Raw genomic sequence first — 22,037 nt, forward strand, 5'->3', positions numbered from 1 at the left:
GGTGAAGTTGCTAGTGACGTTCTCAGGGCTGTGGGATAGCTGTAGCCACAGTGAGCCAGGCAAAGGGCAAACTCGACTCTTCCAGCTCCACTGCTCTCCCCACGGGGGAGGGGTGGGGGGGGTGGGAGGCCACGGCCAGCTGTTCCCCGGACAGATAGAGTTGCCCGGGCGGAATGGGTTAACTCAGCAGCTGGCAGCCCCAGAAACTTTTCGAGAGCCGTCCCGACAGCTGGGGCTCCGCCGACATGGGAACTGAAAGCCAGCACTTCTCGGGCGGAGACCCAAAAATAACCCCCGCCTTGCCAGCAGAGCAGCACACTCGCGAAAGGGCAGTGGCCGCTCACCATGGCACTGCCGCTTCTCCTGATCCTCTGCTTGATCTTCGAAGGTAAGAGCAGGGTTTGAAGGGAAAAAAAAGGAAACCCAATGGAGTGGGTTGAAATATTCTTGTTCTTTTTCCTTCGCAGTTTGTTTTTTTCCCAAGTTGCATGCTTACTTCCAGATGGGTTTTATAATTCCTGCATTTGAAGGTTTTGTTTCCCCCCCCCCGCCCCCGGAGGGTACATAGACCGGGAATTAAAATGCCACGAACGAACCCAGGCTGGCTCCCGGTAGGTACTCGACTTAGCGGCAGACGTATTGGTGGGCGGGTGGCTAACCTGCCAGAGGTGTAAGGAGAGAGAGAAAAAAAACGGCTACATAGGGGGCGATTTTCGCCGAATACTTTAGGCGCTAAAGAGGGGGCCAGGATGATGCCTGAGACTAAAACGCCAGTTCGGCCCGCGTTTGGCGCAAGACGCCATCTTAGTAAAGGAGCTGCGGCCCGGCGCCAGTAACGGCCGCCCGGAGGCTCGTTAAGCGGCCGACTGCCACTTTAAAATGCCTGCCAGCGCGCATTGAAGAGGCTGCATGGGCAGTCTGGTGGCGAGCTCTCCAGCTGACCCCCTCTCCTGTTTGGGGGTGAACACGGAGTCGATTTCAAGCGTTACTGAAGGGGATACTCACCCCTTTAAAGGGATACGGCCCCCGCTTCCTGGACTTTGCTGCCGGGGCTGTGAACAGGACCTCTGAGACACGTCGGGAGACTTTCTGCGACACTTTGTCAAGACTTCACCAACACCGATTCTGCCAATTCTCCGAGGACATCACCTAAAGAAATTATGGGGGAAAAATTCAGTTGGTAGCGCCACCCGTTTGCACCTTAAGAGGGCGCTAAGTGGAGCGCAAAGCAACTAGCGCCCGGGCGCGGCGATATCTGCGCCTCTCACGAAATTGACCGGACATTTTGCGGCGGTGCTAAACAATACCACCACGATCTCCTGCGCCGGCAAATCGTGACGTCAGTCGAGTGCACAACGCCCCGTCAGCGCCCCAGACTGGAAATTGAGTGGCGCCCCCTGCCTTACCCCCTGCCTTACCGCCTGCCACTAGCAATGACAGGTTGAGGGGAGCGTTTTGCAGTCAGGAAGGGACTGGGGGAGCGCTATTTAAAGGCGACCGCTTCCTGCCTTTTTTTGTCAGTGACATTTTTGCACCACGCCTTCTGAGAGAGAGAGAGAGAGAGAGAGAGACTTCTGGAGAGATTCAACGCTGTGTGAAGGAGTTTTGGGGACTGAGCAGCACTTTGCAGGTTGGTTTTGATTTGACCTTCCTTGTATCGATTTAGAAGAGACTGTGGGGGCTGCACTCTGAGCTCTTTCCCTGGGCCTCTCCATTGTTCTTTCCAGCAGATTTGATGTACAGCTCTCTCCAGGCAGAGATTCAGGCCGAGATTCAGGCTGCAATGAGCAGGATGTGGATGGAGAGCAAGATCAACCCTCCCCTTTAAGATAAAAACAGAAAATGCAGGAGAAACTCAGCAGGTCAGGCAGCATCTGTGAAGAGAGAAACAGAGTTAACGTTTCAGGTCGATGACCATTCGTCAGAACTCCCCTTTAAGAACTGGCCGGCGCCAGTGTGTCTGTGTTCCATTGCTGACTGACATCACATGAGCTCCGCCAGCGCTGTGAGGTAGCGCCTCGCTCCTCGGCCTTAGCGCCTTAAGAGAGGTGTGTAGCACCTGATTTAGCGCTCCAATCACCTCCAGGGGCGATAAAAGCCAAGTTTGCCGTTAGAGGCGATAATTAGCGCCAGGCGCTAAACTTTGCGCACCGCGAATAATAGCGCCCCAAACGGGCCGATACCGAATTTTTCCCCCTAAGTGCTGTGCTACTCCACCTTACAGGAGTCACCAGGAGAAAGTGTGCGCTTGGCCGTGGGTGTCTCGCTAGGGGGGTCCCCTCCCACCCTTGGTCTGCAGGATGAATGGGAGGAGGACATTGTATTGATTTCTTTGTGGGTTCAATGACGAGACATTTATGAAAGAGAATGTCTTTTAATCTAAAGCTTGTTCAACTCTTTTAACAGCATTTACAGGAGACATCATGCTAGTGATGCATCTAGAATGAAACTGAAACTAAACTGAACTGCCTTGCTTGTCTCTGTCACATGCCCTCTGCTGGTCAGGCACAAGCAATCAATACATGCAAACATGCTGTTAAGGCATCATAATCGAACAGGCAAATACCATCTCTATTTGCTGATATCATTACAGACATGAGGCCAGGCAGAGCAGCACCAGCTGCTGCAGGAGAGGAGGGCGAGGCGGACTCCATCCCCCCCCTTGCGGGTACAGGATGTCCCTCCTCCTCTGGACCTCCTCCGTCAGGAGCTCCAGCGCCACATCCGAGAACTCATGCGGCCTCCCCCTCGCTCCCTGGGCCATCCTGCAACGTGCCGCCGTGTGCCAGTCAGAGCACTCCGCACCTTCAGTGGGCGTGGGTGCGAGGAGCCCTCGAGCGCTAAACCTGCAGGTTCCTGGTTAGTGCCTGCAGACACATTCAAATTATGATATTCGTCAATTAGCCCGAAAATTGTGTACTGAATCCGGCCTTTCAAAAACAGGCGATCCTTATTCGCACCGCACCCGTTTAGCTCCTGTTTTCACCCTTTGGCCAAAATAAAGTCCTTTGTGTTTATCTAGCATTTGCACATCTCTCACAGAAAGAAAAATAAATAAATACACAGAACCTTTCACCACCTCAGGACGTCTAAAAGCACTTTACAGCCAATGAAGTACTTTTTGAAGTGAGGCCACTTTAGTAATTGCGCACAGCAAGCTCCCACAAACAGCAATGTGATAATGACCAGATCATCTGTTGTAGTGATGTTGGTTGAGGAAGAAATCGTGCCATGGAATCTTATATGTCTTCCAGTGCCCCCTTCCCGCACCCCCCGCCCCCGCCCCAGCCCCCCGCAACCGATGGTAACGCTAGTCCGGCGCGGTGGGTTCGACAAAGTCTTTCCAACCTTTGGGATCCGGCCCGGACTGATGGGATGAACCACTGGATTTTCAATTGGTTTCAGGCCGAGGTCCAAACGTGCCAGTGACGCGGAAACCAACAGCGCTGAACCACACGGTCGGGCGAAGCGCTCCGATCAACAGCGGCCGGAACAATGGCCGCCTGCAGGGCAATCCTTGACCGTGCCTCGCTGGGGTGGAGTTCCCTCCTTTCGCAGCAGCAGGACCGCCTCATTCACGTTAAAGAACTGCCACCAAGCATGGCAGAGAAGCATCAAATGCCTTTTAAGTTTTTGGGTGAATTTATTTCCCTCTGCCTCGCCGTGTAATAATTTGATCAACTTGACCACCTCAAGCGTGGTGCTCAGGTGCTGAAGTTAATGTGGTGGAGTTGGCCATCCATTGCCCACTGCAGGATGTAGAAAGGTCAATATTTATCCCTGTTATATCTCATTGTTCTTTGTGGGAGCTTGCTCCGGAGAAAGTATTTCCTCTGGTGGGGGAAGATCTGGATCTCGGAGGAACTCCTGCAGTGATGTCCTGGGGCTGAGATAATTGACCTCCCACAACCATCTTCCCTTTGTGCTAGGTACGACTCCAGCCAGTGGAGAGCTTTTCCCCCCCGATTCCCATTGACTTCAATTTTACGAGGGCTTCTTGATGCCGCACTTGGTCAAATGCTGCCTTGAAGTCACCTCTGAAATTCATAGAAACATAGAAACATAGAAGATAGGAGCAGGAGTAGGCCATTCGGCCCTTCGAGCCTGCTCCGCCATTCAACGAGATCATGGCTGATCATCCAAACCCGCACATTTTTGGACTGTGGGAGGAAACCGGAGCACCTGGAGAAAACCCACGCAAACACGGGGAGAATGTGCAAACTCCACACAGACAGTCACCCGAGGCCGGATTTGAACCCGGGTCCCTGGCGCTGTGAGGCAACAGTGCTAACCACTATGCCACCGTGCTGCTCTGTTGTCCATGTTTGGACCAAGGCTGTAATGAGGTTGGGCGCCGGGTGGTCCTGGCGGAACCCAATCTGAGCATTGGTGAGCAGGTGATTGGTGAGTAAGTGCCACTTAATGAGAGCACTGTCGCTGACACCTTCCATCTCTCACGCAAAGGGTCGTAAAAATCTGGAACTCTCTTCCCCTAAAGGCTGTGGGTCAATTGGAGCTTCTCGACTAGATTGGATAGAATTTTGCTCGGTAAGAGTATCGAGGGAAATGGAGTTGAGGTGCAGATCAGCCATGATCTCATTGAATGGCGGAGCAAGCTCGAGGGGCTGAATGGCCTCCTCCTGTTCCTGTGTTGAGGCTCGAGGGGCTGAATGGCCTCCTCCTGTTCCTGTGATGAGGCTCGAGGGGCTGAATGGCCTCCTCCTGTTCCTGTGATGAGGCTCGAGGGGCTGAATGGCCTCCTCCTGTTCCCGTGCTGAGGCTCGAGGGGCTGAATTGCCTCCTCCTCATCCTGTGTAACAGGCTCGAGGGGCTGAATGGCCTCCTCCTGTTCCTGTGATGAGGCTCGAGGGGCTGAGTGGCCTCCTCCTGTTCCTGTCTAACTGGCTCGAGGGGCTGAATGGCCTCCTCCTGTTCCTGTGTTGAGGCTCGAGGGGCTGAATGGCCTCTTCCTGTTTCTGTGTTGAGGCTCGAGGGGCTGAATGGTCTTCTCCTGTTCCTGTGTAACAGCCTCAAGGGGCTGAATGGCCTCCTCCTGTTCCTGTGTAACAGGCTCGAGGGGCTGAATGGCCTCCTCCTGTTCCTGTGTAACAGGCTCGAGGGGCTGAGTGGCCTCCTCCTGTTCCTGTGTTGAGGCTCGAGAGGCTGAATGGCCTCCTCCTGTTCCTGTGTAACAGACTCGAGGGGCTGAACGGCCTCCTCCTGTTCCTGTGTAACAGGCCCGAGGGGCTGAATGGCCTCCTCCTGTTCCTAGGTTGAGGCTCAAGGGGCTGAATGGCCTCCTCCTGTTCCAATATCCCTGTGTTTCTGGAAAGGGTGTAAAATGGCTAACACTCCGACCTCACACTGGAGTTTCAGCAGAACGTCAGGAGAGCCCCAGGGAAATTCAGGGAAAATGTCTTTAGGCATGACGAAACACACAGGGAAATTCAGAAAGGCCATTTTTAACACTCCTCGGGCAACACCTGTGGAGTTTGCACCAACAGAAAAAAAATGCACGGATTGAGTAATAATTCACCTCACTTGCTGTTTGTGAGATCTTACTGTGCGCAGCTTTATAACAACACTCCCAGTGCAGTTATTGAGGGAGCACCGCACTGTCGGAGGGGCAGTACTGAGGGAGGGCCGCACTGTCGGAGGGGCAGTACTGAGGGAGGGCCGCACTGTCGGAGGGGCAGTACCGAGGGAGCACCGCACTGTCGGAGGGGTGGTACTGAGGGAGCGCCGCACTGTCGGAGGGGCAGTACTGAGGGAGTGCCGCACTGTCGGAGAGGCAGTACTGAGAGAGCGCCGCACTGTCGGAGGGGCACTACTGAGGAAGCACCGCACTGTCGGGGGGGCGGTACTGAGGGAGCGCCGCACTGTCGGAGGGGCAGTACTGAGGGAGCGCTGCACTGTCAGAGGGGCAGTACTGAGGGAGCGCGGCACTGTCGGAGGGGCAGTCTGAGGGAGCGCCGCACTGTCGGAGGGGCAGTACTGAGGGAGCGCCGCACTGTCGGAGGGGCAGTACTGAGGGAGCGCCGCACTGCCGGGGGGGCAGTACTGAGGGAGCGCCGCACTGTCGAAGGGGCAGTACTGAGGGAGCGCCGCACTGTCGGAGGGGCAGTACTGAGGGAGCACCGCACTGTCGGAGGGGCTGTACTGAGGGAGCGCCGCACTGTCGGAGAGGGAGTACTGAGGGAGCACCGCACTGTCGGAGGGGCAGTACTGAGGGAGCACCGCACTGTCGGAGGGGCAGTACTGAGGGAGCGCCGCACTGTCGGAGGGGCAGTACTGAGGGAGCGCCGCACTGTCGGAGGGGCAGTACTGAGGGAGCGCCGCACTGTCGGAGGGGCAGTACTGAGGGAGCGCCGCACTGTGGGAGGGGCAGTACTGAGGGAGCGCCGCACTGTTGGGGGGGCAGTACTGAGGGAGCGCCGCACTGTCAGAGGGGCAGTACTGAGGGAGCACCGCACTGTCGGAGGGGCAGTACTGAGGGAGCGCCGCACTGTCGGAGGGGCAGTACTGAGGGAGCGCCGCACTGTCGGAGGGGCAGTACTGAGGGAGCGCCGCACTGTCGGAGGGGCAGTACTGAGGGAGCGCCGCACTGTCGGAGGGGCAGTACTGAGGGAGCGCCGCACTGTCGGAGGGGCAGTACTGAGGGAGCGCCGCACTGTCGGAGGGGCTGTACTGGGGGAGCGCCGCACTGTCGGAGGGGCAGTACTGAGGGAGCGCCGCACTGTCGGAGGGGCAGTACTGAGGAAGCGCCGCACTGTTGGAGGGGCAGTACTGAGGGAGCGCTGCACTGTCGGAGCGGCAGTACTGAGGGAGCACCGCACTGTCGGAGGGGCAGTGCTGAGGGAGCACCGCACTGTCGGAGGGGCAGTACTGAGGGAGCGCCGCACTGTCGGAGGGGCAGTACTGAGGGAGCGCCGCACTGTCGGAGGGGCAGTACTGAGGGAGCGCCGCACTGTCGGAGAGGCAGTACTGAGGGAGCGCCGCACTGTCAGAGGGGCAGTACTGAGGGAGCGCCGCACTGTCGGAGGGGCAGTACTGAGGGAGCGCCGCACTGTCGGAGGGGCAGTACTGAGGGAGCACCGCACTGTGGGAGGGGCAGTACTGAGGGAGCGCCGCACTGTCGGAGGGGCAGTACTGAGGGAGCACCGCACTGTCGGAGGGGCAGTACTGAGGGAGCGCCGCACTGTCGGAGGGGCAGTACTGAGGGAGCGCCGCACTGTCAGAGGGGCAGTACTGAGGGAGCACCGCACTGTCGGAGGGGCAGTACTGAGGGAGCGCCGCACTGTTGGAGGGGCAGTACTGAGGGAGCACCGCACTGTCGGAGGGGCAGTACTGAGGGAGCGCCGCAATGTCGGAGGGGCAGTACTGAGGGAGCGCCGCACTGTCGGAGGGGCAGTACTGAGGGAGCGCCGCACTGTCGGAGAGGCAGTACTGAGGGAGCGCCGCATTGTCAGAGGGGCAGTACTGAGGGAGCGCCGCACTGTCGGAGGGGCAGTACTGAGGGAGCACCGCACTGTCGGAGGGGCAGTACTGAGGGAGCGCCGCAATGTCGGAGGGGCAGTACTGAGGGAGCGCCGCACTGTCGGAGGGGCAGTACTGAGGGAGCGCCGCACTGTCGGAGAGGCAGTACTGAGGGAGCGCCGCATTGTCAGAGGGGCAGTACTGAGGGAGCGCCGCACTGTCGGAGGGGCAGTACTGAGGGAGCGCCGCACTGTCGGAGGGGCAGTACTGAGGGAGCACCGCACTGTGGGAGGGGCAGTACTGAGGGAGCGCCGCACTGTCGGAGGGGCAGTACTGAGGGAGCACCGCACTGTCGGAGGGGCAGTACTGAGGGAGCGCCGCACTGTCGGAGGGGCAGTACTGAGGGAGCGCCGCACTGTGGGAGGGGCAGTACTGAGGGAGCGCCGCACTGTGGGAGGGGCAGTACTGAGGGAGCGCCGCACTGTCGGGGGGGCAGTACTGAGGGAGCGCCGCACTGTCAGAGGGGCAGTACTGAGGGAGCGCCGCACTGTCGGGGGGGCAGTACTGAGGGAGTGCGTTGCCGGACCGGGAGCCAATGTAGGTCAGTGAGCACAACGTACCCTGTTCCGCCATTTCAATTAGGTCATAGCTGAGCTGTCCCTTAACTCTAAGGAGCAGCAAGTCTGCTGAGGGAGGGTTGGAAAGCCCCTAAACGGCATGTATTATTATTGCACCACTGTCCCACGCAGTCTGCCTCTCCCCACTCACCATTGTGAATTAAGTCTCTTCAGTTGTGGTCTGGGCCTTTTTTTTTGTGTTGACCCGCAGGTATTAACTTTAACTGACGGCGGGCTATTTTTACAGCAGTACTTCAGTTCTATTTAAATCTCGTGAGGAACACACAGCAGATATAGACCCGTGAACATTAACAAGCGAGTGTCTCCTTTCACAAGATCACAAGATAAAGGCAGAATGATGAAGGCCACATTTGAGCTCAAACATCTGGAAAAACAGCCCCCCGTCCCACCCACCCGCCCCCCAGCCCCACTCCGCACGGTATCCCAATATCTCTAGAACGACTCCTAGGTTGTCGTCTCCACTGCGCTACACTGGAGTTCATTACGAGTGTTGATCATTGTGTGAAGAAGTTGTTCCTGGTATTGGCTTTAGATTTCTCTTCCACCGGTTTGAACCTGTGCACCCACCCCCCGCCCGCCCACAAGCCCCCCCTCCCCCGTCACCCTCGACTCACTGTCAGGTTTTACCTTGGCGGAGTGTTTTGGGTTTAGCTTATCTATAATGTTTACTCCATGAGCCCCCACCTCTCAAGTCACGTACAGGTTGAGGGAAGAACTCACATTTCTCCAGCGTCTTTCCCCACCTCAGGACATCCCAAAGCGCTTCACAGCCAATTAAGTAATTCTTTTTGAACTGTGGTCGCTGTTGTAATGTGGGAAACGCGGCAGCCAATTTGCGCACAGCAAGCTCCCACAAACAGCAATGTGATAATGACCAGATCTAGGGGACTAGGGAACAAGAGGTGCAAGGACTAGGGGACACAGATTTAAGGTTTTGGGCAAGAGATACAGGGGGGATGTGAGGGAAAACTGTTTTACGCAGCGAGTGGTGAGGACCTGGAACTCGCTGCCGATGGAAGTGGTGGAAGCGGAGACACTCGATGTTTTCAAGGGGAGACTGGATAGGCACTTGAGGGAAATAAACTTGCAGGGCTTCGGGGATAGAGCGGGGGAATGGGACTGACTGGATTGTTCTACAGAGAGCCGACACGGACTCGATGGGCCGAATGGTCTCCTTCTGTGACGTTATGACTCTATGACTATGAGACCATGTTTTTTGAGGGATAAATATTGACCAGGAGAACTCCCCCGAAGAGTCCAAGGGGGAGAAATTCCCTATCGCCCCGTTTGGGGCGCAATTATCGGCCGGGTGCAAAGTTTAGCGCCTGGCGCTAATTATCGCCTCCGACTGCAAACTTGGCTTCTCTCGTCCCTGGAGGTGATTGGAGCGCTAAATCAGGCGCTACACACCTCTCTTAAGGCGCTAACGCCGAGGAGTGAGGCGCTACCTCAGCGCGCTGGCGGAGCTCATGTGATGTCAGTCAGCAATGGAACACAGACACACTGGCGCCGGCCAGTTCTTAAAGAGGAGGGTCGATCTTGCTCTCCATCCACACCCTGCTCATTGCAGCCTTGAATCTCAGCCTGGAGAGACCTGTACATCAAATCTGCTGGAAAGAACAATGGAGAGGCCCAGGGAAAGAGCTCAGAGTGCAGCCCCCACAGTCTCTTCTAAATCGATGCAAGGAAGGTCAAATCAAAACCCACCTGCAAAGTGCTGCTCAGTCCCCAAAACTCCTTCACACAGCGTTGAATCTCTCCAGAAGTCTCTCTCTCTCTCTCTCTCTCAGAATACGTGGTGCAAAAATGTCACCGACAAAAAAAGGCAGGAAGCGGTCACCTTTAAATAGCGCTCCCCCAGTCCCTTCCCGACTGCAAAACGCTCCCCTCAACCTGTCGTTGCTAGCGGCAGGCGGTAAGGCAGGGGGCGCCACTCAATATCCGGTCCGGGGCGTTACCGGGGCGTTGCACACTCGACTGACGTCACGATCTGCAGGCGCAGGAGATCGTGGTGGTAGTGTTTAGCACCGCCGCAAGATGTCTGGTCAATTTTGCAGGTGGTGCAAAAATCGCCGCGCCCAGGCGCTAGTTGCTTTGCGCCCCATTAGCACCCTCTTAGTTGCTAACGGGAGGCACAAAGCAACCGAATTTTTCCCCCATAATGTTTACTCCATGAGCCCCCCACCTCTCAAGTCACGTACAGGTTAGAGGAAGAACTCGCATTTCTCCAGCACCTTTCCCCACCTCAGGACATCGCAAAATGCTTCACAGCCAATGAAGTACTTTTTGAAGTGCGATCGCTGTTGTAATGTAGGAAACGCGGAACCAATTTGCGCACAGCAAGCTCCCACAAACAACAATGTGATAATGACCAGATCTAGGGGACTAGGGGACAAGAGGTACAGTACAAGGACTAGGGGACACAGATCTAAGGTTTTGGGCAAGCGATACAGGGGGGATGTGAGGTAAAACTTTGTTACGCAGCGAGTGGTGAGGACCTGGAACTCGCTGCCGACGGAAGTGGTGGAAGCGGAGACACTCGATGTTTTTAAGGGGAGACTGGATAGGCACTTGAGGGAAATAAACTTGCAGGGCTTCGGGGATAGAGCGGGGGAATGGGACTGACTGGATTGCTCCACAGAGAGCCGACACGGACTTGATGGGCTGAATGGCCTCCTTCTGTGCCGCTTTGACTCGATGTCTATGACTCTATGACTATGAGATCTTGTTTTTTTTAATTGATGCTAGTTGAGGGATAAATATTGACCAGGAGAACTCGCCCTGAAGAGTCCAAGGGGGAAATATTCAGTTGTTTGCGCCTCCTGTTAGCACCTTAAGAGGGCGCTAATGGGGCGCAAAACAACTAGCGCCCGGGCGCGGCGATATTTGCGGTGCTCACAAAATTAACTAGACATTTTGCGCCGGTGCTAAACACTACTGCCACGATCTCCTGCGCCGGCAGATTGTGACGTCATTCGAGTGCGCAATGCCCCGTTAGCGCCCGGGACCGGATACTGAGCGGCGCCCCCTGCCTTACCGCCTGCCGCTAGCAACGACAGGTTGAGGGGAGCGTTATGCTGTCAGGAAGGGACTGGGGGGGCGCTATTTAAAGGCGACAGCTTCCTGCCTTTTTTTGCTGGTGACATTTTTGCACCACGCATTCTGAGAGAGAGACTTCTGGAGAGAGTCAACGCTGTGTGAAGGAGTTTTGAGTACTGAGCAGCACTTTGCAGGTTTATTTTGATTTGCCCTTCCTTGCTTCGCCAGCGCTCTGAGGTAGCGCCTCGCTCCTTGGCCTTTGCGCCTTAAGACAGGTGTGAAGCACCTGATTTAGCGCTCCAATCACCTCCAGGGGCGATAAAAGCCAAGTTTGCCGTCGGAGGCGATAATTAGCGCCAGGCGCTAAACTTTGCGCACGGCCAATAATGGCGCCCCAAACGGGGCGATAGGGAATTTTTCCCCCCAAGTTTCTCAGTATTTTGCCTCAATCTTCTCGCACCACCAGCGGGGCTTCAATGTGTCTCGGTGAGAAACACTGGACGCAGTGCTCAATGAGTAATCTGACCACACTCGACGTACGGTTGCAGTGACGCACCCTCCGCCGTTTCAGCTGCACAGCCCGCATTCTAGTTCAGTTGTCGACTGCTGACCCACAGGGGCTCGAGTTTACAAACATCCCGTACATCTCCTTCAACTCCACCTTTAGGTACTTGAACACCGTTCATAGAGCAGGTCCGCTGCTATTTCTTCCTGCAAAGACCAGGCACTTATCCACTTTAAAGTTAATTTGCCGCTGTAACAGTCCTTCAGCTCCACAACCCCCCCCGAGATCTCCGCGCTCCTCCAATTCTGGCCTCTTGTCCATCCCCTGATTTCCATTGCTCCGCCATTGGCGGCCGTGCCTTCAGCCGCCTGGGCCCCGAGCTCTGGAATTCCCTCCCTAAACCTCTCCGCCTCTCCCTCCTCCTTTAAGTCGCTCCTTAAAACCTCCCTCTTTGACCAAGCTTTTGGTCGCCTGTTCTAGTGTCTCCATATGCGGTTCGGGGTCAAACGTTGTTTGATAATCGCTCCTGTTTTACGACGTTAAAGGGGCTATATAAATCCAAGTTGCTGCTGTGAGTTCAACTGCCAAACATTGTCCAGCTGAGTAACTCCTCCTCCCAGCCAGGCTTTTAATCAAAATCTTTCTTTTCAAATATGGGGACAAAGAAGGTTGGACTTCCTCAAACGGTTTTAAAAGAGGTGCTGATGGCGGGACTCTCTTTTCCTTCCTCCCTCTTGACCCGAGGATGGCGACACTCTGGGCCACAGTTCACAGGAGCCATCAGTACTCTGCCAGCTCACCATTCTTCAGTTGTGTGTGTGCTCATACAGTGAGTGCCAGCGGGTTAAACAGAGGAATCACAGCCAAGCCTGATCCTATCCCTGCCTTATTGGCTACACATGCACATTGGCCACCAGGGATCACTGGATACCAGTTAAAGGAAAAAGAAAGACAGACTTGCATTTCTCCAGCGCCTTTCACCACCTCAGGACGTCCCAAAGCGCTTTACATAAAATGAAGTACTTTTTGAAGGGTAGTCACTGTTGTAATGTAGGAAATGCGCCAGCCAATTTTGCGCACAGCAAGCTCCCACAAACAGCAATGAGATAAATCACCAGATCATCTGTTTTTTTAGTGTTGATTGAGGGATAAATGTTGACCAGGACACCGGGGAGAACTCCCCCCCGCTCTTCTTCGAAATAGTGGCCACGGGATATTTTACGTCCAGCTGAGAGAGCAGGCAGGGCCTCGGTTTAACATCTCTTCCGAAAGACGGCACCTCCGACAGTGCGGCGCTCTCACAGTACTGCCCCTTCGACAGTGCGGCGCTCTCACAGTACTGTCCCTCCAACAGTGCAGCGCTCCCTCAGTACTGCCCCTTCGACAGTGCGGCGCTCCCTCAGTACTGCCCCTTCGACAGTGCGGCGCTCCCTCAGTACTGCCCCTCCAACAGTGCAGCGCTCCCTCAGTACTGCCCCTCCGACAGTGCGGCGCTCCCTCAGTACTGCCCCTCCGACAGTGCGGCGCTCCCTCAGTACTGCCCCTCCGACAGTGCCGAGCTCCTTCAGTACTGTCCCTCCAACAGTGCGGCGCTCCCTCAGTACTGCCCCTTCGACAGTGCGGCGCTCTCTCAGTACTGCTCCTCCGACAGTGCCGAGCTCCCTCAGTACTGTCCCTTCGACAGTGAGGCATTCCCTCAGTACTGCCCCTCCGACAGTGCCGAGCTCCCTCAGTACTGTCCCTCCGACAGTGCGGCGCTCCCTCAGTACTGCCTCTTCGACAGTGCGGCGCTCCCTCAGTAATGCCCCTCTGACAGTGCGGCGCTCCCTCAGTACTGCCCCTCCGACAGTGCAGTGCTCCCTCGGTACTGCCCCTCTGACAGTGTGGCGCTCCCTCAATACGGCGCTCCCTCAGTACAGCCTCTTTGACAATGCGGTGCTCCCTCAGTACTGCACCTCCGACAGTGCGGCTCTCCCTCAGTACTGCACCTCCGACAGTGTGATGCTCCCTCAGTACGGCGCTCCCTCAGTGCAGCCCCTCCGACAGTGCGGTGCTCGCTCAGTACTGCCCCTCCGACAGTGTGGCGCTCCCTCAGTACTGCCCCTCCGACAGTGCGGCGCTCCCTAAGAACTGCCCCTCCGACAGTGCGGCGCTCCCTCAGTACTGCCCCTCCGACAGTGCGGCGCTCCCTCATTACAGCCCCTCCGACAGTGCGGCGCTCCCTCAGAACTGACTCAGAAGCGAGAGAGAGTGTGATCCAGCTAACTCTGTAAGCTGCGGCGTAGGAACCCTGGCCGATTTGAATACAGGGACAGGAGGAGGCCGTTCAGCCCCTCGGGCCTGTTACACAGGAACAGGAGGAGACCACTCAGTCCCTCGAGCCTGTTACACAGGAACAGGAGGAGGCCACTCAGCCCCTCGAGCCTGTTACACAGGAACAGGAGGCCACTCTGCCCCTCGAGTCTGTTACATAGGAACAGGAGGGGACCATTCAGCCCCTCGGGCCTGTTACAAAGGGACAGGAGGCCATTTAGCCCCTCGAGCCTGTTACACAGGAACAGGTTGAGGCCATTCAGCCCCTTGAGCCTGTTACGCAGGAACAGGAGGAGGCTGTTCAGCCCCTCGAGCCTGTTACACAGGAACAGGAGGAGGCCCATTCAGCCTTTCGAGCCTGTTCCGCCATTCAATTAGATCAGGGCTGATCTGTATCTGAACTCCATCTACCCGCCTTGGTTCTGTAACCCTTAATACCCTTACCCAACAAAAATCTATCAATCTCAGTTTTCAAATTTCCAATTGATCACCAGCCTCGACAGCTTTTTGGGGGAGAGAGTTCCAGATTTCCACCACCCTTTGTGTGAAGAAGTGCTTCCTGACATCACCCCTGAACGGCCTGGCTCTAATTTTAAGTTTACGCCCACTTGTTCTGGTCTACCCCCCACCGAAGTGGAATGCTGAACTGCCAAGTATCTGGAATATTGAGGAAACTAAGTGAATCGAAGAGGACACCATGAAAGTCCAAAGTAGGTGAAAGAAGACAGAATAGACAGAAGGAGTATTGATTACATGACACCAAGCTTTGGGTATGTTCAATACCGCCAGATTGTAGGAAGAAATGATTAGGGGAGGCCAGGATTTCCCCGGGTTGCAGGTTCCGGATGGTACTGAGGGACGGCCCGAGGAGTCTCGATTTCAGCCCCATGGGGACGAGGCAGGGAGAAGAGCGTGTAGAACGGCGGAGATGCCGAGGAGGATCGAAAGAGGAAAGGTCAGAGGAATAGCGTGTAACGAAATAGAGAGGCGAGAATGATTGTGGTCGAGAGGCCAGCCCAATGCTGCACTTTACCAGGTTCGAATCAGGTTGCTAAGCTGAGTAATGGAATTACCAGTTGGCACTGGGTTCACTCGAGCGGCCTCGAATGTTATTGTAAGACTATGGGGGCGAAATTTGGCTCCTTTGCACCTGCTGTTCGCGCCGAGGGGCGCTAACGGGTTATCACCCGGGGGGACGAAAAAGGCGCCTCCTGTGAAATTCGGCGGGGCATTGCTGAGGAGCTACCCGATAGCGGCGCGCCCCCGCCGATAGCGACCAATCCGCCGTGCCTCCGGCGATGATGTCACCACCGTGCGCGGCGACCCCTTAGTGACCCACGGTAGAAATTCGGCTGCCGCGGGGCGATGTCAGCGCCAGCCTCGCGGGTCGCTAACCGGGCCGACCTCTGCTCGCGCGGCGGTATTTAAAGGGGAGGTGCGGCCATGACCAGCGCCATCCCGCAGCCCGGCACCGCGACTCGGTGCTCCCTGTTAACTGAAGCCTCTGCCGAGCGCTGCCGATCGCGCCTTCGACATCGCCTCGATTACCGCCCGAGATTGCACTCCACTTCCTGTGCAGGGCGGTAAGGCGAATTTCACGGCCGGGGCGGAAGTTCCTTGCCGGGCGCAGGATGTCCCGCCTCACCAGCGTTATCGTCCCGAAACGGGGCGCTGCCGAATTTCACGCCTATATATGGGTTTTGCAATCCAGGTAACTTTAATCTCTAATACAAAGGCAAAATACTGGAGATGTTGAAATAAATGAATCTTTAATTCACTTACAGCTAGTTCGAATCAAGAAGAGAAACTCTTGAATAAGTTGCTGGCCAATTATGATAAGAGGATCCGGCCGGCAAAGTTTTACGGAGATATCATTGACGTGACCCTGAAACTCACGCTAACCAATCTCATCTCATTGGTAAGAAAATGTATTAAAGCGTCACAAGTGTCTGGGTGTTTGAATGATTTTGAGAATGCTCAGCTCTTTGCCTTGCTGTCATGAGGCGTCTTCTGTAGAGGTCTGTCATCAGACAACTAATTCAACTCACTTAACACATCAAGTGTGATCGACTCAACCACTTCAATTAAATCCAACTGCCACTCAACCACACGTGAATAGGACTGGCAGTCTAGAGATGGTTCATGTGTTGGAGTCCCTGGCAGTGCAGAGTTGATTCATGAGGTCCCTGGCAATACATAGGTGGTACATGAGGTCCCTGGCAGTCTAGAGATGGCACATGTGTTGGAATCCCTGACAGTGTAGAGATGGCACATGAGGTCCCTGGCAGTGTAGAGATGATTCATGAGGTCCCTGGCAGTGTAGAGATGGCACATGAGGCCCCTGGCAGTGTAGAGATGATACATGAGGTCCCTGGCAATACAGAGATGATTCATGAGGTCCCTGGCAGTGTAGAGTTGGCACATGAGGTCGCTGGCAGTGTAGAGATGATTCATGAGGTCCCTGGCAGTGTAGAGTTGGCACATGAGGTCGCTGGCAGTGTAGAGATGATTCATGAGGTCCCTGGCAGTGTAGAGTTGGCACATGAGGTCGCTGGCAGTGTAGGGATGATACATGAGGTCCCTGGCAGTGCAGAGTTGATTCATGAGGTCCCTGGCAGTGCAGAGTTGATTCATGAGGTCCCTGGCAATACAGAGATGGCACATGAGGTCCCTGGCAATGTAGAGATGATTCATGAGGTCCCTGGCGTGTAGAGATGATACATGAGGTCCTTGGCAGTGTAGAGATGATTCATGAGGTCCCTGGCAATGTAGAGATGATTCATGAGGTCCCTGGCAGTGTAGAGATGATACATGAGGTCCCTGGCAGTGTAGAGATGATTCATGAGGTCCCTGGCAATGTAGAGATGGTTCATGAGGTCCCTGGCGTGTAGAGATGATACATGAGGTCCTTGGCAGTGTAGAAATGATTCATGAGGTCCCTGGCAATGTAGAGATGATTCATGAGGTCCCTGGCAGTGTAGAGATGATACATGAGGTCCCTGGCAGTGTAGAGATGATTCATGAGGTCCCTGGCAATGTAGAGATGGTTCATGAGGTCCCTGGCGTGTAGAGATGATACATGAGGTCCTTGGCAGTGTAGAAATGATTCATGAGGTCCCTGGCAATGTAGAGATGATTCATGAGGTCCCTGGCAGTGTAGAGATGATACATGAGGTCCCTGGCAGTGTAGAGATGATTCATGAGGTCCCTGGCAATGTAGAGATGATTCATGAGGTCCCTGGCAGTGTAGAGATGATACATGAGGTCCCTGGCAGTGTAGAGATGGCACATGAGTTCCCTGGCAGTGTAGCGATGGCACATGAGGTCCCTGGCAGTGTAGAGATGATTCATGAGGTCCCTGGCAGCGTAGAGATGATACATGAGCTCCTTGGCAGTGTAGAGATGATTCATGAGGTCCCTGGCAGTGTAGAGATGATTCATGAGGACCCTGGCAGTGTAGAGATGATACATGAGGTCCCTGGCAGTGTAGGGATGGCACATGAGGTCCTTGGCAGTGTAGAGATGGCACATGAGGTCCCTGGCAGTGCAGAGATGATACATGAGGTCCCTGGCAGTGTAGAGATGGCACATGAGGTCCCTGGCAGTGCAGAGATGGCACATGAGGCCACTGGCAGTGTAGAGATGATTCATGAGGTCCCTGGCAGTGTAGAGATGATTCATGGGGTCCCTGGCAGTGTAGAGATGATACATGAGGTCCCTGGCAGTGTAGAGATGATACATGAGGTCCTTGGCATTGTAGAGATGATTCATGAGGTCCCTGGTAGTGTAGAGATGATTCATGAGGTCCCTGACAGTGTAGAGATGATACATGAGGTCCCTGGCAATGTAAAGCTCATTCATGAGGTCCCTGGCAGTGTAGAGATGATACATGAGGTCCCTGGCAGTGTAGCGATGATACATGAGGTCCTTGGCAGTGTAGAGATGATACATGAGGTCCTTGGCAGTGTAGAGATGATTCATGAGGTCCCTGGCAGTGTAGAGATGATTCATGATGTCCCTGACAGTGTAGAGATGATACATGAGGTCCTTGGCAGTGTAGAGATGATTCATGAGGTCCCTGGCAGTGTAGAAATGATTCATGAGGTCCCTGGCAATGTAAAGCTCATTCATGAGGTCCCTGGCAGTGTAGAGATGATACATGAGGTCCCTGGCAGTGTAGAGATTGCACATGAGGTCCCTGGCAGTGTAGAGATGGCACATGAGGTCCCTGGCAGTGTAGGGATGATACATGAGGTCCCTGGCAGTGTAGAGATGGCACATGAGGTCCCTGGCAGTGTAGAGATGGCACATGAGGTCCCTGGCAGTGTAGGGGTGATACATGAGGTCCCTGGCAGTGTAGAGATGGCACATGAGGCCCCTGGCAGTGTAGAGATGGCACATGAGGTCCCTGGCAGTGTAGGGATGATACATGAGGTCCCTGGCAGTGTAGAGATGATTCATGAGGTCCCTGACAGTGTAGAGACGATTCATGAGGTCCCTGACAGTTTAGGGATGATACATGAGGTCCCTGACAATGTAGAGATGATTCATGACGTCCCTGGCAGTGTAGAGATGATTCATGAGGTCCCTGACAGTGTAGGGATGATACATGAGGTCGCTGGCAGTGTAGAGTTGATTCATGAGGTCCCTGGCAGTGTAGAGATGATTCATGAGGTCCCTGACAGTGTAGGGATGATACATGAGGTCGCTGGCAGTGTAGAGATGATTCATGAGGTCCCTGGCAGTGTAGGGATGATTCATAAGGTCCCTGACAGTGTAGAGATGTTTCATGAGGTCCCTGACAGTGTAGGGATGATTCTGAGGTCCCTGACAGTGTAGAGATGATTCATGATGTCCCTGACAGTGTAGGGGTGATTCATGAGGTCCCTGACAGTGTAGAGATGATTCATGAGGTCCCTGACAGTGTAGAGATGATTCATGAGGTCCCTGGCAGTGTAGAGATATTTCATGAGGTCCCTGGCAGTGTAGAGATGGCACATGAGGTCCCTGGCAGTGTAGAGATGATACATGAGGTCCCTGGCAATACAGAGATGATTCATGAGGTCCCTGACAGTGTAGAGTTGGCACATGAGGTCGCTGGCAGTGTAGAGATGATTCATGAGGTCCCTGGCAGTGTAGAGTTGGCACATGAGGTCGCTGGCAGTGTAGAGATGATTCATGAGGTCCCTGGCAGTGTAGAGTTGGCACATGAGGTCGCTGGCAGTGTAGAGATGATTCATGAGGTCCCTGGCAGTGTAGAGTTGGCACATGAGGTCGCTGGCAGTGTAGGGATGATACATGAGGTCCCTGGCAGTGCAGAGTTGATTCATGAGGTCCCTGGCAGTGCAGAGTTGATTCATGAGGTCCCTGGCAATACAGAGATGGCACATGAGGTCCCTGGCAATGTAGAGATGATTCATGAGGTCCCTGGCATGTAGAGATGATACATGAGGTCCTTGGCAGTGTAGAGATGATTCATGAGGTCCCTGGCAATGTAGAGATGATTCATGAGGTCCCTGGCAGTGTAGAGATGATACATGAGGTCCCTGGCAGTGTAGAGATGATTCATGAGGTCCCTGGCAATGTAGAGATGATTCATGAGGTCCCTGGTGTGTAGAGATGATACATGAGGTCCTTGGCAGTGTAGAGATGATTCATGAGGTCCCTGGCAATGTAGAGATGATTCATGAGGTCCCTGGCAGTGTAGAGATGATACATGAGGTCCCTGGCAGTGTAGAGATGATTCATGAGGTCCCTGGCAATGTAGAGATGATTCATGAGGTCCCTGGCAGTGTAGAGATGATACATGAGGTCCCTGGCAGTGTAGAGATGGCACATGAGGTCCCTGGCAGTGTAGCGATGGCACATGAGGTCCCTGGCAGTGTAGAGATGATTCATGAGGTCCCTGGCAGTGTAGAGATGATTCATGGGGTCCCTGGCAGTGTAGAGATGATACATGAGGTCCCTGGCAGTGTAGAGATGATACATGAGGTCCTTGGCAGTGTAGAGATGATTCATGAGGTCCCTGGTAGTGTAGAGATGATTCCTGAGGTCCCTGGCAGTGTAGAGATGATACATGAGGTCCCTGGCAATGTAAAGCTCATTCATGAGGTCCCTGGCAGTGTAGAGATGATACATGAGGTCCCTGGCAGTGTAGCGATGATACATGAGGTCCTTGGCAGTGTAGAGATGATACATGAGGTCCTTGGCAGTGTAGAGATGATTCATGAGGTCCCTGGCAGTGTAGAGATGATTCATGATGTCCCTGACAGTGTAGAGATGATTCATGAGGTCCCTGGCAGTGTAGAGATTGCACATGAGGTCCCTGGCAGTGTAGAGATGGCACATGAGGTCCCTGGCAGTGTAGGGATGATACATGAGGTCCCTGGCAGTGTAGAGATGGCACATGAGGTCCCTGGCAGTGTAGAGATGGCACATGAGGTCCCTGGCAGTGTAGGGATGATACATGAGGTCCCTGGCAGTGTAGAGATGGCACATGAGGCCCCTGGCAGTGTAGAGATGGCACATGAGGTCCCTGGCAGTGTAGGGATGATACATGAGGTCCCTGGCAGTGTAGAGATGATTCATGAGGTCCCTGACAGTGTAGAGATGATTCATGAGGTCCCTGACAGTTTAGGGATGATACATGAGGTCCCTGGCAATGTAGAGATGATTCATGAGGTCCCTGACAGTTTAGGGATGATACATGAGGTCCCTGACAATGTAGAGATGATTCATGAGGTCCCTGACAGTGTAGAGATGATTCATGAGGTACCTGACAGTGTAGGGATGATACATGAGGTCGCTGGCAGTGTAGAGTTGATTCATGAGGTCCCTGGCAGTGTAGAGATGATTCATGAGGTCCCTGACAGTGTAGGGATGATACATGAGGTCGCTGGCAGTGTAGAGATGATTCATGAGGTCGCTGGCAGTGTAGGGATGATTCATGAGGTCCCTGACAGTGTAGAGATGTTTCATGAGGTCCCTGACAGTGTAGGGATGATTCTGAGGTCCCTGACAGTGTAGAGATGATTCATGAGGTCGCTGGCAGTGTAGGGTTGATTCATGAGGTCACTGACAGTGTAGAGATGATTCATGATGTCCCTGACAGTGTAGGGGTGATTCATGAGGTCCCTGACAGTGTAGGGATGATTCATGAGGTCCCTGACAGTGTAGAGATGATTCATGAGGTCCCTGGCAGTGTAGAGATATTTCATGAGGTCCCTGGCAGTGTAGAGATGGCACATGAGGTCCCTGACAGTGTAGAGATGATTCATGAGGTCCCTGACAGTGTAGGGATGATATATGAGGCCCCTGGCAGTGTAGAGATGATTCATGAGGTCCCTGGCAGTGTAGAGATGGCACATGAGGTCTCTGGCAGTGTAGGACTGATACATGAGGTCGCTGGCAGTGTAGAGATGATTCATGAGGTCCCTGACAGTGTAGAGATGATTCATGAGGTCCCTGACAGTGTAGGGATGATACATGAGGTCGCTGGCAATGTAGAGACGATTCATGAGGTCCCTGACAGTGTAGAGATGATTCATGAGGTCCCTGAAACTACTAAGAGGGCATGAGCCTATGTGCTCAGTTTCCAACTTTGCAGACCTCCTGATTTTAGTTCTTCCACCAAACGTGAGCCAACACTGAACACACAAAGTGACATTTATTTTTTTTTATTCCTAAACAGAATGAAAAGGAGGAGATGCTTACCACAAACGTGTGGGTTGAAATTGTAAGTATTATGGCAAGCAGCCCTGTGGGTGAAGAGTGTACTGACTGTGCTTATTCTGGCCGCCCGCCCTCTCTGCCTCTACATCTCCGAGCTTTCTCCCATGGAGTTTTATGTTTGTGGATCATTGGCACTGATAGGTTGGAGTAACTGAAAAGTGAGACCATAATTCAAGTTCTGGGGGGTTTAAATGATGCCTTTACCCCCAGGGGCTGAATTCTAGTTTTTAACAGACTCAGGTACTTTTTTCGTTTTACAATTTCTTCCTCCCATTAAGGTGCTGGCTCTTGCTGAGGTTTAGGTTCCAAAGGCACCCTGTGGTACCTCACGCAAG

At 54.3% G+C, this 22,037-nt stretch overlaps 1 protein-coding gene and 1 long non-coding RNA gene across 3 annotated transcripts in view; one reads left to right on the forward strand and one right to left on the reverse strand.

Moving 5' to 3' along the window:
* The window catches only part of LOC147091067 (uncharacterized), a 50,700-nt gene extending 49,253 nt beyond the window's left edge, over positions 1–1,447 (reverse strand). The window contains exon 1 of the long non-coding RNA XR_015075368.1: positions 1,006–1,447. This is a non-coding gene — a long non-coding RNA (uncharacterized LOC147091067). The remainder of the gene's footprint in view (positions 1–1,005) is intronic.
* Positions 262–22,037, forward strand: part of chrne (cholinergic receptor, nicotinic, epsilon) — a 111,539-nt gene continuing 89,763 nt past the window's right edge. Inside the window, exons 1-3 of one of the 2 annotated variants that reach the window (XM_085977526.1) lie at positions 262–388; positions 15,756–15,889; positions 21,662–21,706. In XM_085977526.1, coding sequence (XP_085833652.1) covers positions 346–388; positions 15,756–15,889; positions 21,662–21,706 — 222 coding nt within the window. In that variant the 5' untranslated portion in view covers positions 262–345. Of the gene's footprint in view, positions 389–1,583; positions 1,631–15,755; positions 15,890–21,661; positions 21,707–22,037 lie in introns of those variants that run through there. The other variant, XM_085977527.1, reaches the window with a different exon arrangement.

The sequence above is a fragment of the Somniosus microcephalus genome, unplaced genomic scaffold (genome assembly GCF_052327205.1).
Source record: "Somniosus microcephalus isolate GS21.2 unplaced genomic scaffold, FLI_Smic_1.0 unresolved_chr4, whole genome shotgun sequence".
Taxonomy (NCBI): Eukaryota; Metazoa; Chordata; class Chondrichthyes; order Squaliformes; family Somniosidae; genus Somniosus; species Somniosus microcephalus.